Genomic DNA, 13,648 nt, shown 5'->3' with positions numbered 1-13,648 from the left:
TGGACTCGCCAACTTTAAGGGCGTTCAAGTGGTCAGTGGATAGGCACATGATAACATTGGAATAGTTTAGGTTACAGGGTCATTACATTGTTGCACTGACCAGTGGAACCATTGAGGGCCAAAGGGCCTGTACTGCGCTGTAATGTTCTATCCTCCATTTGCCAACTTTTTGCCCACTTACTGAACCAATGTCTCTGAACTGCGTGTATTCCCCTCACAACTTGCCCTTCCATCTAGTTTTGTGTCATCTGTAAATTCGGCTACAGTACATTCACTTCCTTCCTTCAAGTCCTTTGTAAATACCCACTGGTTACAGGTCACCAACCTGAAGAACATAGAACATTATAGCACAGTACAGGCCCTTCTGCCCTCAGTGTTGCAATGACCTGTGAAACCAATCTAAAGCCCACCTAACCCACACTATTCCAATATCATCCATATGTTTATCCAAAGAAGAACCCCTTACCCCTGCGTATTGTTTCCTGTCCATTGGCCAATTCTCTATCCATGTCAATAAACCATCTCCCACACCATCTCATGACTTAACCTTTTGAGAGGTATCTTCTGGAAGTCCAAATACAACACATCTATTGATTCTCCTCTATGCACTCAGGTTACGACTTCCTCAAAAAACTTAGTCAGACACAATTTCTCTTTCGTAAAGCCATGCTGACTCCGCTGGATTAGACTATGACTTTTCAGGCGTGCCGCTGTGACTGCCTTAGTAACAGATTCCAACATTTTTCCAACAATAGATGTTCAGCTGATAGTTACTCGCTTCTTGCCTCCTTCCCTTTTTGAACAGGAGTGTCACATTGGCAGTTTCCCAATCCTCCGGTAATTTTCCAAAAATCCTTGGATTCTGGAAAATTACAAGTTTGCTTGTAAGCTTTATTTTGCTTGTATGTTTGCTTTGACCTCTCCCTTTTATATAGTTAAAGAAGCTCTTATTGTCCATTTATATATTCCACACCAGTTTGCCCTCATAGTTTATTTTCTCCATTATCTTTTTAGCCTCTGTTGCTCAATTCTGAATTGATCCCAGTCTTTGGGGCTGTCACTGACTTTTGCCTCCTTGTATGCTTTTTCTTTCAATTTAATACTCTCTTTAAATTGCTTGGTTAGCTATGGTGGGTTTATCCACCTCTCAGAATCTTTCCTCCTTACTGGGATTTAATTTTTGCTGAGAGTCATGAATTACTTCCTTAAATGTCTGCCATCGCTTATTGTTTTTCCTGCTAACCTATCTGCCCTGCCCACTTTAGCTAACTCTATCCTCGTTTCATTGTAATTCCCTTCATTAACAAAGTTAAACAAAGTTGTTTCTGACCCAAGTTTCTCTCACTCAAATTGAAAATTAAATTCTGTCATGTTATGATCACTACTTTTTAAGAGGATCTTTTACTCTGAAGTCCTTATTAAATCTACTTCATTACCCATTACTAGATCCAAAATAGCCTCTTCCCTGATTGGCTCCATGATATATTACACTAGGAAACTATTCTAATGCAGTCTATGAATTTGTTAACTATTCCCACACTTTCTCCTCCTCTCCTGTGCAACAGGGCCAACTGTAGTACAATGAATTGGGTTGTTACTGCTTTCCCCCTAGAGGCCATTCATCTCAATAGTGCCAAAATCTGTCTCTATGTTCTGCAGGGAAATAGTGCAGGAATCTCCTGTGGCTATCTGCCCAGTTCCCTTACTTTGCCCAGTGGCCATCCATTATTTTTCTGCCTATGGAGTCTTAGCTGTGGTGTGACCACCTCTCTATACGGGTATCCATGATCTGCTTTGCAGATGCTGCACAGCATCCCCAAACGTCACTCCAGCTCCAAAACTCAGGCTTCCAGGAACTGCAGCTGGGGGACTTTCTGCTCACATGCTGGCCCCAGGCATTATAAATGTCCCCAGCTTCCCAAATGGAGCACAAGGAACACACCACAGCTTTCAGCTCTTCTGCCATTACTTAGATTTGGCTTTTAAATAAATTATTCTAGGCTGCTTCTTTCCTGATCTTCATTACTACAGAATATACAAAGCAGAAATGTCAAACCAACCTTACAAACTATAAGTGCTAAAAACAGTAAATATTTACCAAACCTTACCCACTAATTGTCAAACAGCTCTCTCTCTCTCTCTCTGAGGCACGACTGCTGCAACAGGGTGAAACCACTTTCTGAAGATTTACAAGTTAGAAACCAAAAAAAAAGCAAAAAGCGCCTCTTCCCCTCTGCACGGAATTTGCACTGTGCTCCAAATTTCTGATAGCCACACTCACTCCTGCTGTGTCTCACTCACAATGTGTTCTCTCCCAATGATCGTGTGCAAGCTAATTGCTTGTGTGGTTCTAATGGTCACATTCTGCAGTGTGACAAGGCTGTCTATAGGGTGAATCTGAATCTGTTGGGCAGGGTATCAAATAAAAAGCTAGTTACATTTCACGTCAATGGGAAATACCAGGGCATACCCTTAAATGGCCCAGTTACCATTTGGGAATTAGAAACACAAGAGGCACGCACCTGTAAACATAAGGCCCACGCTGTTCCAGAACTGGTCTCTCACCAAGCAGAATCTCTTGTGGATTTTTAACCTCGAAGAAATAGACGGACATGTAGAATGGTACAGGAATGTCTCGCCACATGGTGTAAGCCAGGCCACTAGCTGGATCAATCTGAACTTTCTACATACAGCAAAACATGGACGCAAAAATTCAGTTCCCACAAATAAAAAAAAAACAAACTAAATTACAATGTTAGTATCTTCTCAAAAACCCTCAAACCAACATTAATTTTCCGATCATTTTTGACTATATCAATGTTTAAGTGCTAGGAACTAAGAGCAGGAGACTATTCAGCCCATCGTGCCTGTTCTAATATACAATACAATCATGACTAACCACTCAAAGCCTTTCCCCCATACTATCCCATACCCCTTTGGCAGATTTCCAAATGCCAATCAACACTTTAAACACATTCAGAGACTGAGCTTCCGCAGGGTCTGGGGTAGAGAATTCCAACGATTCACAAACCGTCTGCAGGGGCGGGGGAATGTTATGACAGCCACAGGGGATTATCAACACATCTCCCTGTGGGCCTTATAGGATATGAGCTGGCTTACTGAGTGAGTGGAGGCTTGGCCAATGAGAAGCAGCTAGCAGGGGGTTTTTAAACCAATCACTCTACCTGGACTGGAGTCGGAGGTCCCGAGGTGTCGACTACCTGACTGTAAACAGCAGGAGCAGGCTTTTCCTTTTGTACACAATAAAAGGGTGTTGTTGACGGAAACATGTAGAAACAGGAATAGGCTATTTGGCCCTTCAAGCCTGCTCCACCATTCATCTCGATCATGACAGATCACTGAATTCAATATCCTGACACCCTCCTTCTCCCCCATATCCTTCGATCCCTTTAGCCTCGAGATATATCTAATTTCTTCTTGAAATCACACAATGTTTTGGCCTCAAATACTTTCTGCGGGAGTGAATTCCACACATTCATCACCCTCTGGGTGAAGAAATTTCTCCTCACCTCAGTTTTAAAAGCTTTACCCCTCATCCTCAAACTATGACCCCTAGTTCTACACTCACTGGCACGTGGCTGAATTGCTAACATCTAGCAAACAAGAAATACACGGTTAGTGTAAACTGATCCTTTTCCTGAGTGGCAGGATGTGAGAGTGGTGTACCACAGGGATGAGGGCTGGGATCTCAACTGTTTATATAAATGTTTTGGATAAAGGACCAAAGGTATAGTTGCATCATCAGCAAGTTTGGCAGATATGTGTGACATGGGGTCCCAGCCTAGAAGACTTGTGTGCAAACCTGGCTGGGAGTCACATATTTTCCAAATTAGACATGAGCCATGCCTACCTCCAGCTAGAGCCTGAGATATCACCCAGGAAGAATGTCACTAAATACTCGAACGACTGGATGAGTATCTTTGGCTTGTGCCAATTTTCAAAGGCTGATGCAGAACATCCTTTAAGGGGTGCCAGAGTGACTGTCTATCTGGATGTGTTTCAATCTCAGGTACGACGGTGAACGAACATTTGGAGAAGACCTGGCAGTATTTTCTACATCTGGGAGACATCCTTTGTCTTCTTTGGTGAAAACAGACATTTGGCTTCCCTGCCATTTCTCTATTCCCCATTATGAATTTTCCGGACTCTTCCTGTAATGAACCCACATTTGTCATAGCCAAACCTTTCCCTTTCACATATCGATGTGAAAATTCTGTAACAGCCCAGATTTTCCTCACAATTATATTCATATCCTATTCACTGTTTCTTTATTGGTTTCTTTGTCTTCCTTTGCCAAATTCTACATTGCTGCCCTTCTGCAGCTTTACTGATATTTCTGGCAACTCTACAAACTTTTTTCTTTAAAAATCTTACACAATCCTTATATTACTTTATTAACTGGCTTTTCTTTTGAGTTGTTGTACCTTGAATGTATAATTGGGACCAGAGTCCTGGCGAATCGTATAACTAGGACTGTGGATAGGGCTTTAAACTAATTTGGGGGGGGGGGGGGGGGGGCGGTGTGAGGGTAGGTGAAATTACAGGGTCTAAAGTAAAGGAGAGGGTACAGGTACGGGAAGAGGTCAAGGATGTCCCAATAATAAAGGGAGTAAGGTTGGTAGCGTTCCTTCAAATAGGGTCCAGGTGAAGGCTGGGATGAAGACACTTTATCTGAATGCATGAAGCATTCGGGACAAAGTGAATGAGCTGGTGGCGCAGATCAGCACAAATGGATATGATCTGCTGGCCATTACAGAGACATGGTTGGAAGGTGACAGGGACTGGGAGCTGAATGTCCAGGGGTATCAAGTGTTTAGGAAGGATATACGGGAGGAAAAGAGGCGGTGGGGGGGGGGGGGGGCTCTGCTGATTAAGGATAGTATCAGGGTGGTAGTAAGGGAAGATATAGGCACCAAATGAGCAGAATGTTGAATCGTTGTGGGTGGAGATTAGGAACAGCAAGAGGAGGAAGACGCTGGTGGGTGTCGTCTATAGGCCCCCAAATAATGACCTGGAGGTGGGGCGGGCTATAAACGCGCAAATAAATGCTGCGTGCAGGAATGGAACAGCGATAATTATGGGGGATTTCAATCTACATATTGATTGGTTGACCCATGTTGGATGCGGTGGGCTTGAGGAAGAATTCTTGGAATGCTGCCGGGATAGTTTCCTTGAACAGTGTGTGTTGGAGCCGACAAGGGAGCGAGCTATCTTGGATCTGGTGTTATGTAATGAGGCGGGTAGAATTAGGGACCTTGTTGTGAAGGATCCTCTTGGGAAGAGTGATCATTGTATGGTGGAGTTTCTGATGCAGATGGAGGAGGAGAAAGTAGGATCCCGGACATGTGTCCTTTGTTTGAACAGAGGGGAGTACGATAGGATGAGAGGGGAATTGGCAAATGTTGATTGGGGGCGCAGATTGGGAGGTAGGTCTGCTGAGGAACAGCGGAGGATCTTTAAGGAGATCTTTCTCGGTGCTCAGCAGAAATTTATTCCGATGGTAAAGAAGGATCATAGGAGAAGAGATAATCAGCCATGGATAATGAAGGAGATAAAGGAGAGTATTAAATTAAAAGCTGATGCGTTTAGAGTGGCTAAGAGTAGTGGGCGAGAAGAGGATTGGGAGAGGTTTGAACATCAACAAAGAATGACAAAGAAGTTGATAAAGAAAGGAAGGATAAACTATGAATCTAGGCTAGTGCTAAATATAAAAAAGGATAGTAAGAGTTTTTATAAATATATAAAAAGAATGCTGGCTAGGGTGAATGTTGGACCCTTAGAGGACGAGAGGGGGGATTTAGGGGTGGGGGATGAGGAAATGGCTGAGGCCTTGAATAACTTTTTTGCTTCGGTCTTCATGGAGGAGGACGTGAATAGTTTGTCGGGTGTTAACGATGGAAAGATGGTAGGAGTGGAGGGCCTGAATGAGATCATTGTCATTAGAGAGGCAGTGCTCGACAGACTAGAGGGACTGATGGTGGACAAGTCCCCAGGACCGGATGGAATGCATCCAAGGGTTCTGAAGGAAATGGCAGAGGTGATAGTGGATGCCTTGGTGATTATTTTCCAAACCTCGCTGGATTCCAGGGAAGTGCCAGAAGATTGGAAAACTGCTAATGTTACGCCGCTGTTTAAAAAGGGTAGCAGGCAAAAGGCAGGGAATTATAGGCCGGTTAGTTTAACATCTGTTGTAGGAAAAATGCTTGAATCAGTAATCAAGGAGAAAATAGCGAGGCATCTTGAGAAGAATTGTTTGACAGAGCAGACACAGCACGGATTCGTTAAGGGGAAGTCGTGTCTGACGAATTTATTGGAATTCTATGAGGATGAGTCTAGTGCGGCGGATAGAGGGGAACCGGTGGATGTGGTGTTTCTCGATTTTCAGAAGGCATTTGATAAGGTGCCGCACAATAGATTGTTACAGAAGGTTAGGGGGCATGGAGTTGGGGGTAGGGTGTTAGCGTTGATAGGGGATTGGCTGTCAAATAGGAAGCGGAGAGTGGGGGTCAATGGGTGCTATTCGGATTGGCGGTTGGTGACTAGTGGAGTGCCCCAGGGATCGGTGCTGGGGCCTCAGCTATTTACCATTTATATAGATGATCTGGAGGAGGGAGCTGGGTGTAAGGTGTCGAAATTTGTTGATGACACAAAGATAAGTGGAACAGCGAATTGTGAGGAGGGTGTGGAAAGTCTGCAGAGGGATCTCGATAGGCTGGGCGAGGACCTGGCAGATGGAATACAATGTTGGCAAGTGTGAGGTTATCCACTTTGGTAGGAATAACAGTAGGAAGGACTACTACTTACAGGGCGAAAAGCTGCAGCAGGCTACGGTGCAGAGGGACCTGGGGGTCCTTGTGCATGAGTCATAAAAATCCAGCCTACAGGTGCAGCAGGTGGTCAGGAAGGCTAATGGGATGCTGGCCTTCATAGCGAGGGGGATTGAATATAAAAGTAGGGAGGTCTTGCTGCAACTGTACAGGGTACTGGTGAGGCTGCAGCTGGACACTGTGTGCAGTTTTGGTCACCGCACTTGCACAAGGATATTTTGGCCTTGGAAGGAGTGCAGAGGAGGTTCACTAGGCTGATACCGGAGATGAGGGAGTTGAGCTGTGAGGAGAGGCTGAATAGACTGGGCTTGTACTCGTTAGAGTTTAGAAGGATGAGGGGAGATCTCATTGAGACATAAAAGATGGTGAAAGGGATGGACAGGGTAGAGGTGGAGAGGTTCTTCCCGCTCAGAAAGGACAGCAGGACTAGAGGGCACAGCCTCAAGATAAGGCGGGGGGGGGGGGGGGGGGGGGGGTGGTGGTGCGGAAGAGAGTTTAGATTGGAGTTGAGGTGGAACTTCTTCACTCAAAGGGTGGTAAATCTCTGGAATTCTCTGCCCGTTGAAGTGGTGGAGGCTACCTCGCTAAATATATTTAAGATGCAGGTGGATAGGTTTTTGGTAGGCAAGGGAATTAAGGGTTATAGGGAGAAAGCGGGAAAGTGAACTGAGCCACTTCAGATCAGCCATGATCTTGTTGAATGGCGGGGCAGGCTCGAAGGGCTAGATGGCCTCCTCCTGCTCCTATTTCTTATGTTCTTACGTTGTGGCAAACTATGTAATTATTATTTAGAGACTATTTATTGCCTCTGTTCTGCCATCTTTTTCCCCAATCCATCTCAGCCAATTTGTCCCTCTAACCTTCATAATTTCCTTTAGTCAATTTTAACAGCCCAATTTCAAAGAACAAAGAAAATTACAGCACAGGGAAAGACCCTTCAGCCCTCCAAGCCTGCACTGACCATGCTACTTGGTAAAACCCCTACCATTCCGGGGACCACATCCCTCTATTCCCATCCTATTCATGTACTTGTCAAGACGCCCTTAAAGTCACTATCATATCTGCTTCCATTATCTCCCCAGCAATAAGTTCTAGGCACCCGCTACTCTCTGTACGAAACATCTGCCTTGTACGTCTCTTTAAAACCTTGCCCCTCGCACCTTAAACCTATGCTCCCTAGTAACTGACTCTTCCAGCCTGGGATAAAGCTTCTGACTAGACACTCTGTCCATTCCTCTCATAATCTTGCAAACTTCTATCAGTTCTCACCTCAATCTCCGTCACTCCAGTGAGAACAAACCAACTTTCTCCAAACTCTCCTCATAGCCGATGCCCTCCATACCAGGCAACATCCAGGTAAATCTTTGCTGTACCCTCTCCAAAGCCTCCACATCCTTCTGGTAGTGTGGCAACCAGAATTGAACACTATATTCCAAGTGCGGCCTAGGGTTCTGTAAAGCTGTAACATGACTTGCCAATTTATAACCTCAACACCCCGGCCGATGAAGGCAAGCATGCCGTATGCCTTCTTGACTACCTTCCCCACTGCATTGCCACTTTCAGTGACCTGTGTATCTGTACACCCAAATCCCTTTGCCTATCAATACTCTTAAGGATTCTGCCATTTATTGTATATTTCCTACTTGTATTAGACCTTCCAAAATGCATTAATCCAGACAAACGTGAGGTAAACTCCATCTGACCACCTCTCCACCCAAGTCTCCAACTTGTCTATATCTGCAAATCCAAAGTTTGTGCCATCCGCAAACTTACTAATCAATCCAGTTACATTCTGCTCCAAATCATTTGTACTACAAACAGCAAAAGGTCCCAGCACTGGTCCCTGAGGAAAGCCACCTTGTCACAGCCCTCCATTCAGAAACGCACCCTTCCACTGCTACCTTCTGTCTTCTTTGACCGAGCCAGTTTTGTATCCACCTTGCCAGCTCACCCCGATCCATTGCAACTTCACCTTCTGCACCAGTCTGCCATGAGGGACCTTGTCAAAGGCCTTACTGAAGCCCATGTAGACAACATCCACTGCCCTACCCTCAATCATCTTCACCACTTCTTCAAAAAACATGATCAAGTTCAGGAGACATGACCTCCCCTTCACAAAACCATGTTGCCTCTCACTAACACACCCACTTATTTCCAAGTGGGAATAAATCCTGTCTCGAAGAATCCTCTCCAATAATTTCCCTACCATTGATGTAAGGCTCACCGGCCTGTAATTACCTGGGTTATTCTTGCTACCCTTCTTGAACAAAGGAACAACATTGGCTCTTCTCCAATCCTCTGGGACCTCCCCTGTAGCCAGTGAGGATCAAAGAATTCTCTCAAGGCCCAGCAATTTCTTCCCTTGACTTTCTCAGTATTCTGGGGTATATCCCATCAAACCCTGGAGACTTGTCTACCTCAAATGTTTCTCAAGAACCCCAATATCACCTCCTTTTTGATCTCAACAAGACTCAAACTCGCTACACATCCTTTCCCAGACTCATCATCCACCAAGTCCTTCTCTTTGGTGAATACTTGATGCAAAGTTCAGATTGAATTTCCTCATTTTCAAACAGAGGGTAAAATTATAGTCTTTCATCCTAAAGATTCTATTATAACAAAATCATCAATTCACTTTTTTTCCCCTCACATAAAATCTACATCTAAATTAAAAACACAGAAACTAGAAGCAGCAATAGGTCATTTATTACAATCATCGAATTTGATATCCTGATCCCACCCCCCACCCCCCCGCCAAATATCCCTTTAGCCCCAAGAGCTATATCTAATTTCTTCTTGAAATCACACAATGTTTTGGCCTCAACTACATTCTGTGGGAGTGAATTCCACACATTCACCACCCTCTGGGTGAAGAAATCTCTCCTCACCTCAGTTTGAAAAAAGTTACCCTTTATCTTCAAACCGTGACCCCTAGTTCTGGAATCCACCATCATTGGGAACATTCTTTCTGAATCTACCCTGTCAGAATTTTATAAAAGTTTCTTTGAGATCCTGTATTCCAGTTGATTCTTCAATATTTTGCTCTAAAAAAAAAACCATCCTGACATACTCCAGAAACCTGTCCTCCACATCATTAAAGCTAGTCTATGTACAGATTGGGCTCACCCATGGTTACAGTGTGGCCTATGGTCCTTGCTTCTCCAACACCATCCTCCTTTTCCTTTCTGTCTGTCTTTCCAAAGTGTCAAATATCTTTTCAATATTCCATTCCTAGTCTTGGTCACTTTTGTGGATTGAAAAGCCAGAATTATCCCAACATTTCTCCGCCAGGCCACCTCAGCATCAACTCTTCACACAAGCAGCTAATCCTCTTTACATTTACCCATCCTCCGTCCAGGTTACATTTTCATAACCATCTTCCTTAACCTACTTAAATTTTGAATGTTATTAACAGATGGCCTTTTACTTTAGTTTATTCTTAACACAAGCCACACTGCAATTCAACCTTGAAACTTCAAACAAAATTCCTGAATAAAATACCATTATTAAAATGTTCTACCTCAATCATTAGTTGTGGGAATAAACCCACACCCTCAAAGAAAGTGTTATGCTTCCTCAATTTAATCTTATATTTGCAGTCCTTTATTCTGGGCCCCTCCAGCATGGAAACAGGTCCTGCTTCCAACTGCCATCAGGATTTCCCAACACCCCTTGGAACTCAACCAGGTACAGAACTAGGCCAAGCCTGACATCGAAATCTAATAGGTCTTCTGGACAGATTAGAAAGTGAAGCTGAGCTTGCTTAATAGTCCAGTGTGTCAAAACAATCTAAAATCAGTAGACGTTTGTTACAGAGATTACATGCAATACGCTGGTACGGACGGCACTGCCAGGCTCTGGGAGCAGTGCACCAAAGGCGATCAATATCTTTCAGGCAAAATGTTAAACAAAGAGCCCGAATGCTCTCAGTTGGATCTAAAGGCACCATTTCATTGCTTCAGAAGGCTAGGGGGCATGGAGTTGGGGGTAGGGTGTTAGCATGGATAGAGGATTGGTTGTCTAATAGGAGGCAGAGAGTAGGTATCAATGGGTGCTATTCTGATTGGTGGTTGGTAACTAGCGGAGTGCCGCAGGGATCGGTGCTGGGGCCTCAGCTATTTACCATTTATATAGATGATCTGGAGGAGGAGGCTGAGTGTAGGGTGACGAAATTTGCTGATGACACGAAGATAAGTGGAAAAGCAAATTGTGCGGAGGGTGTGGAAAGTCTGCAGAGGGATCTAGATAGGCTGAGTGAGTGGGCGAGGACCTGGCAGATGGAGTACAATGTTAGCAAGTGTGAGGTTATCCACTTTGGTAGGAATAATAGTAGGAGGGATTACTATTTAAAGGGCGAAAAGCTGCAGCATGCTACAGTGCAGAGGGACCTGGGGGTCCTTGTGCATGAATCACAAAAACCCAGCCTGCAGGTGCAGCAGGTGATGAAGACGACGAATGGGATGCTGGCCTTGATAGCGAGGGGGATAGAATATAAAAGCAGGGAGGTCTTGTTGCAACCATACAGGGCATTGGTGAGGCCGCAGCTGGAGTACTGTGTGCAGTTTTGGTCGCCGCACTTGCGCAAGGATATTTTGGCCTTGGAGGGAGTGCAGAGGAGGTTCACTAGGCTGATACCGGAGATGAGGGGGTTGGACTATGAAGAGAGACTAAATAGACTGGGTCTGTACTCATTGGAGTTTAGAAGGATGAGGGGGGTATCTTATAGAGACGTATAAGATAACAAAGGGGATGGATAGGGTAGAGGTAGAGAGATTCTTCCCGCTCAGAAAGGACAACAGGACTAGAGGACACAGCCACAAGATGGGGGGGTGGGTGGCGGGAAGCAGTTTAGAACTGAGTTGAGGAGGAACTTCTTCACTCAAAGGGTGGTGAATCTCTGGAATTCTCTGCCCGTTGAAGTGGTGGAGGCTACCTCACTAAGTATATTTAAGTCACGGGTAGATAGGTTTTTGGTAGGCAAGGGAATTAAGGGTTATGGGGAGAAAGCGGGAAAGTAGAACTGATCCACTTCAGGTCAGCCATGATCTTATTGAATGGCGGGGCAGGCTTGAAGGGCTAGATGGCCTCCTCCTACTCCTACTTCTTATGTTCTTATATTCTTATTTCAAAGAACAGGGGTTCTCCTCAGTGTCCTCACCAATATTTATCCCTTAACCAACATATCTCCAAAAAAAACCTCAGCGCATTTTTTGTTTTTGGGATCTTGCTGTGCACAATTAGCTGTATTACAACAGTGACTACTCTCAGAAGTACTTAACTGGCTGTAAAAGGTGGCACATTAACGTTAGTTTCTGTTTGCACAGAGGAGTTCCAAGCCTCAGGACAGTCTCTCTCTCAGCAATGGTCAAAACTAACACATTAAAATATTACTGACAAGTTTGTATTTGATAACAGTGTAATATGAATGACAAACCCACTGATAATAAGGGACATCAGTACAAAATGTAAAGCATTGGGCTGTAGAAATATAATACACTAGGTTAGCTCAGTTGGCTGGACAGCTAGTGAGTAATGCCAACAGCATGGGTTCAATTTCCATGCTGTCTGAGGCATGGTGACCCACAGGTTAAATCACCACAGCAAAAAGGAGCCTTTTATTTGATGGCCACCTGGGACTGCGTCAACTTTACGAGTCCAGCTGTAACCCAAATATTTTAAAGAGTCACCCACAATAACAAGGTAGATGCCAATTTCACAACTCAGAAACATTGGACATGCCGAGTTCTAATTCTCTACAAAGAATCGGAAGGTATAATGCAATAATAATCCAGCAGAACATCGAAAACAGGCATCTGCAGGAAAACACAAATCTAAAATGACAGCGATACCTCAAATCAATAGAGAGAGAGAAAAAGAGGGGTAAAGAGAAAGAGAGGGAGAGACAGCAGCAGAGAGAGTCAGGGGATTAGTTGGCAGGGCAGGGTGCTGATACTCACCTCTGTTACCTGTTGCTGTACAATGATTGGGACAGTGAAGATGCTGATCAGAGAGAAGAGCAACAGCAAAGCCCCTGCCACCCCTACAATCCAGGGCCGGAGCTTCATATCGCCCAGTCAGTGCCTCTCATGGAGCAGCGATCATTAGGACAGCGGAACTAGTCTGAGCATCGGCTTCTCCGCAGCTCTATATAATCCCAGAGCCCGGGGAACCTCTCCCCGGCTCAGCACGGTCCCGTCACAGAGACACTCTCACTCACATAGAGAGAGACACTCACTCACTCACACAGACAGACATGAGAAGGTCCGGGAAAAGACACTCTGTCCTGTGTCCCGGCAAACAAAATCATGTGACATCTAATCAGCTGACAACACTTGCTGATCACATGACATTAAAAATGCGGGTGGCAGCATTTTCACTCCGACATCCCAGAATCCAAACTTTCCTCAGCTAATTGATTTGAACTTTTCCATCAAAAGCTGCAGTAACTGACAGATCTGAACTAGCCCCAAAGATTAGACGCAGGAAGAGAGGGAGTTTGTGAAACTTCTCTCTCTGCCGCTCTCCCAGTTCAGTTTGTGTTGAAATATGCTCTGTTTGTGAACACAACTCCCATTCACCTGATGACGGGGCGATGCTCCGAAAGCTGGTGCTGCCAAATAAACCTGTTGGACTTTAACCTGATATGGTGAGACTTCTTACTGTTCTCTCCCACTTGCCATGTCAGCTCTTTAGGAAATATATGTGTGGAGTAGGATTAGTAAATGTGGCGATAACACAAAGATTGGCCAGGTGGTTAACAGTGAGACGGAATGTCTTGGGGTAAAGGAAGTGATAGAGGA

General features: G+C 44.7%; 1 protein-coding gene across 2 annotated transcripts in view; it reads right to left on the bottom strand.

Moving 5' to 3' along the window:
* scarb1 (scavenger receptor class B, member 1) overlaps positions 1–13,134 on the bottom strand; it is a 112,079-nt gene extending 98,945 nt beyond the window's left edge. Inside the window, exons 1-2 of one of the 2 annotated variants that reach the window (XM_080207914.1) lie at positions 12,806–13,134; positions 2,523–2,683 (exon numbers count right to left, since the gene is read on the bottom strand). In XM_080207914.1, the coding sequence (XP_080064040.1) occupies positions 2,523–2,683; positions 12,806–12,913 (269 nt within the window). In that variant the 5' untranslated portion in view covers positions 12,914–13,134. The remainder of the gene's footprint in view (positions 1–2,522; positions 2,684–12,805) is intronic. The other variant, XM_080207915.1, reaches the window with a different exon arrangement.
* Between the last annotated feature and the right edge of the window lie 514 nt (positions 13,135–13,648).

The sequence above is a fragment of the Carcharhinus amblyrhynchos genome, chromosome 20 (assembly GCF_965287045.1).
Source record: "Carcharhinus amblyrhynchos chromosome 20, sCarAmb.v2.hapA, whole genome shotgun sequence".
NCBI classification, from domain to species: domain Eukaryota; kingdom Metazoa; phylum Chordata; class Chondrichthyes; order Carcharhiniformes; family Carcharhinidae; genus Carcharhinus; species Carcharhinus amblyrhynchos.
The sequence above is the reverse complement of the archived record's forward strand: the minus strand, read 5'-3'. Positions and strand labels throughout refer to the sequence as shown.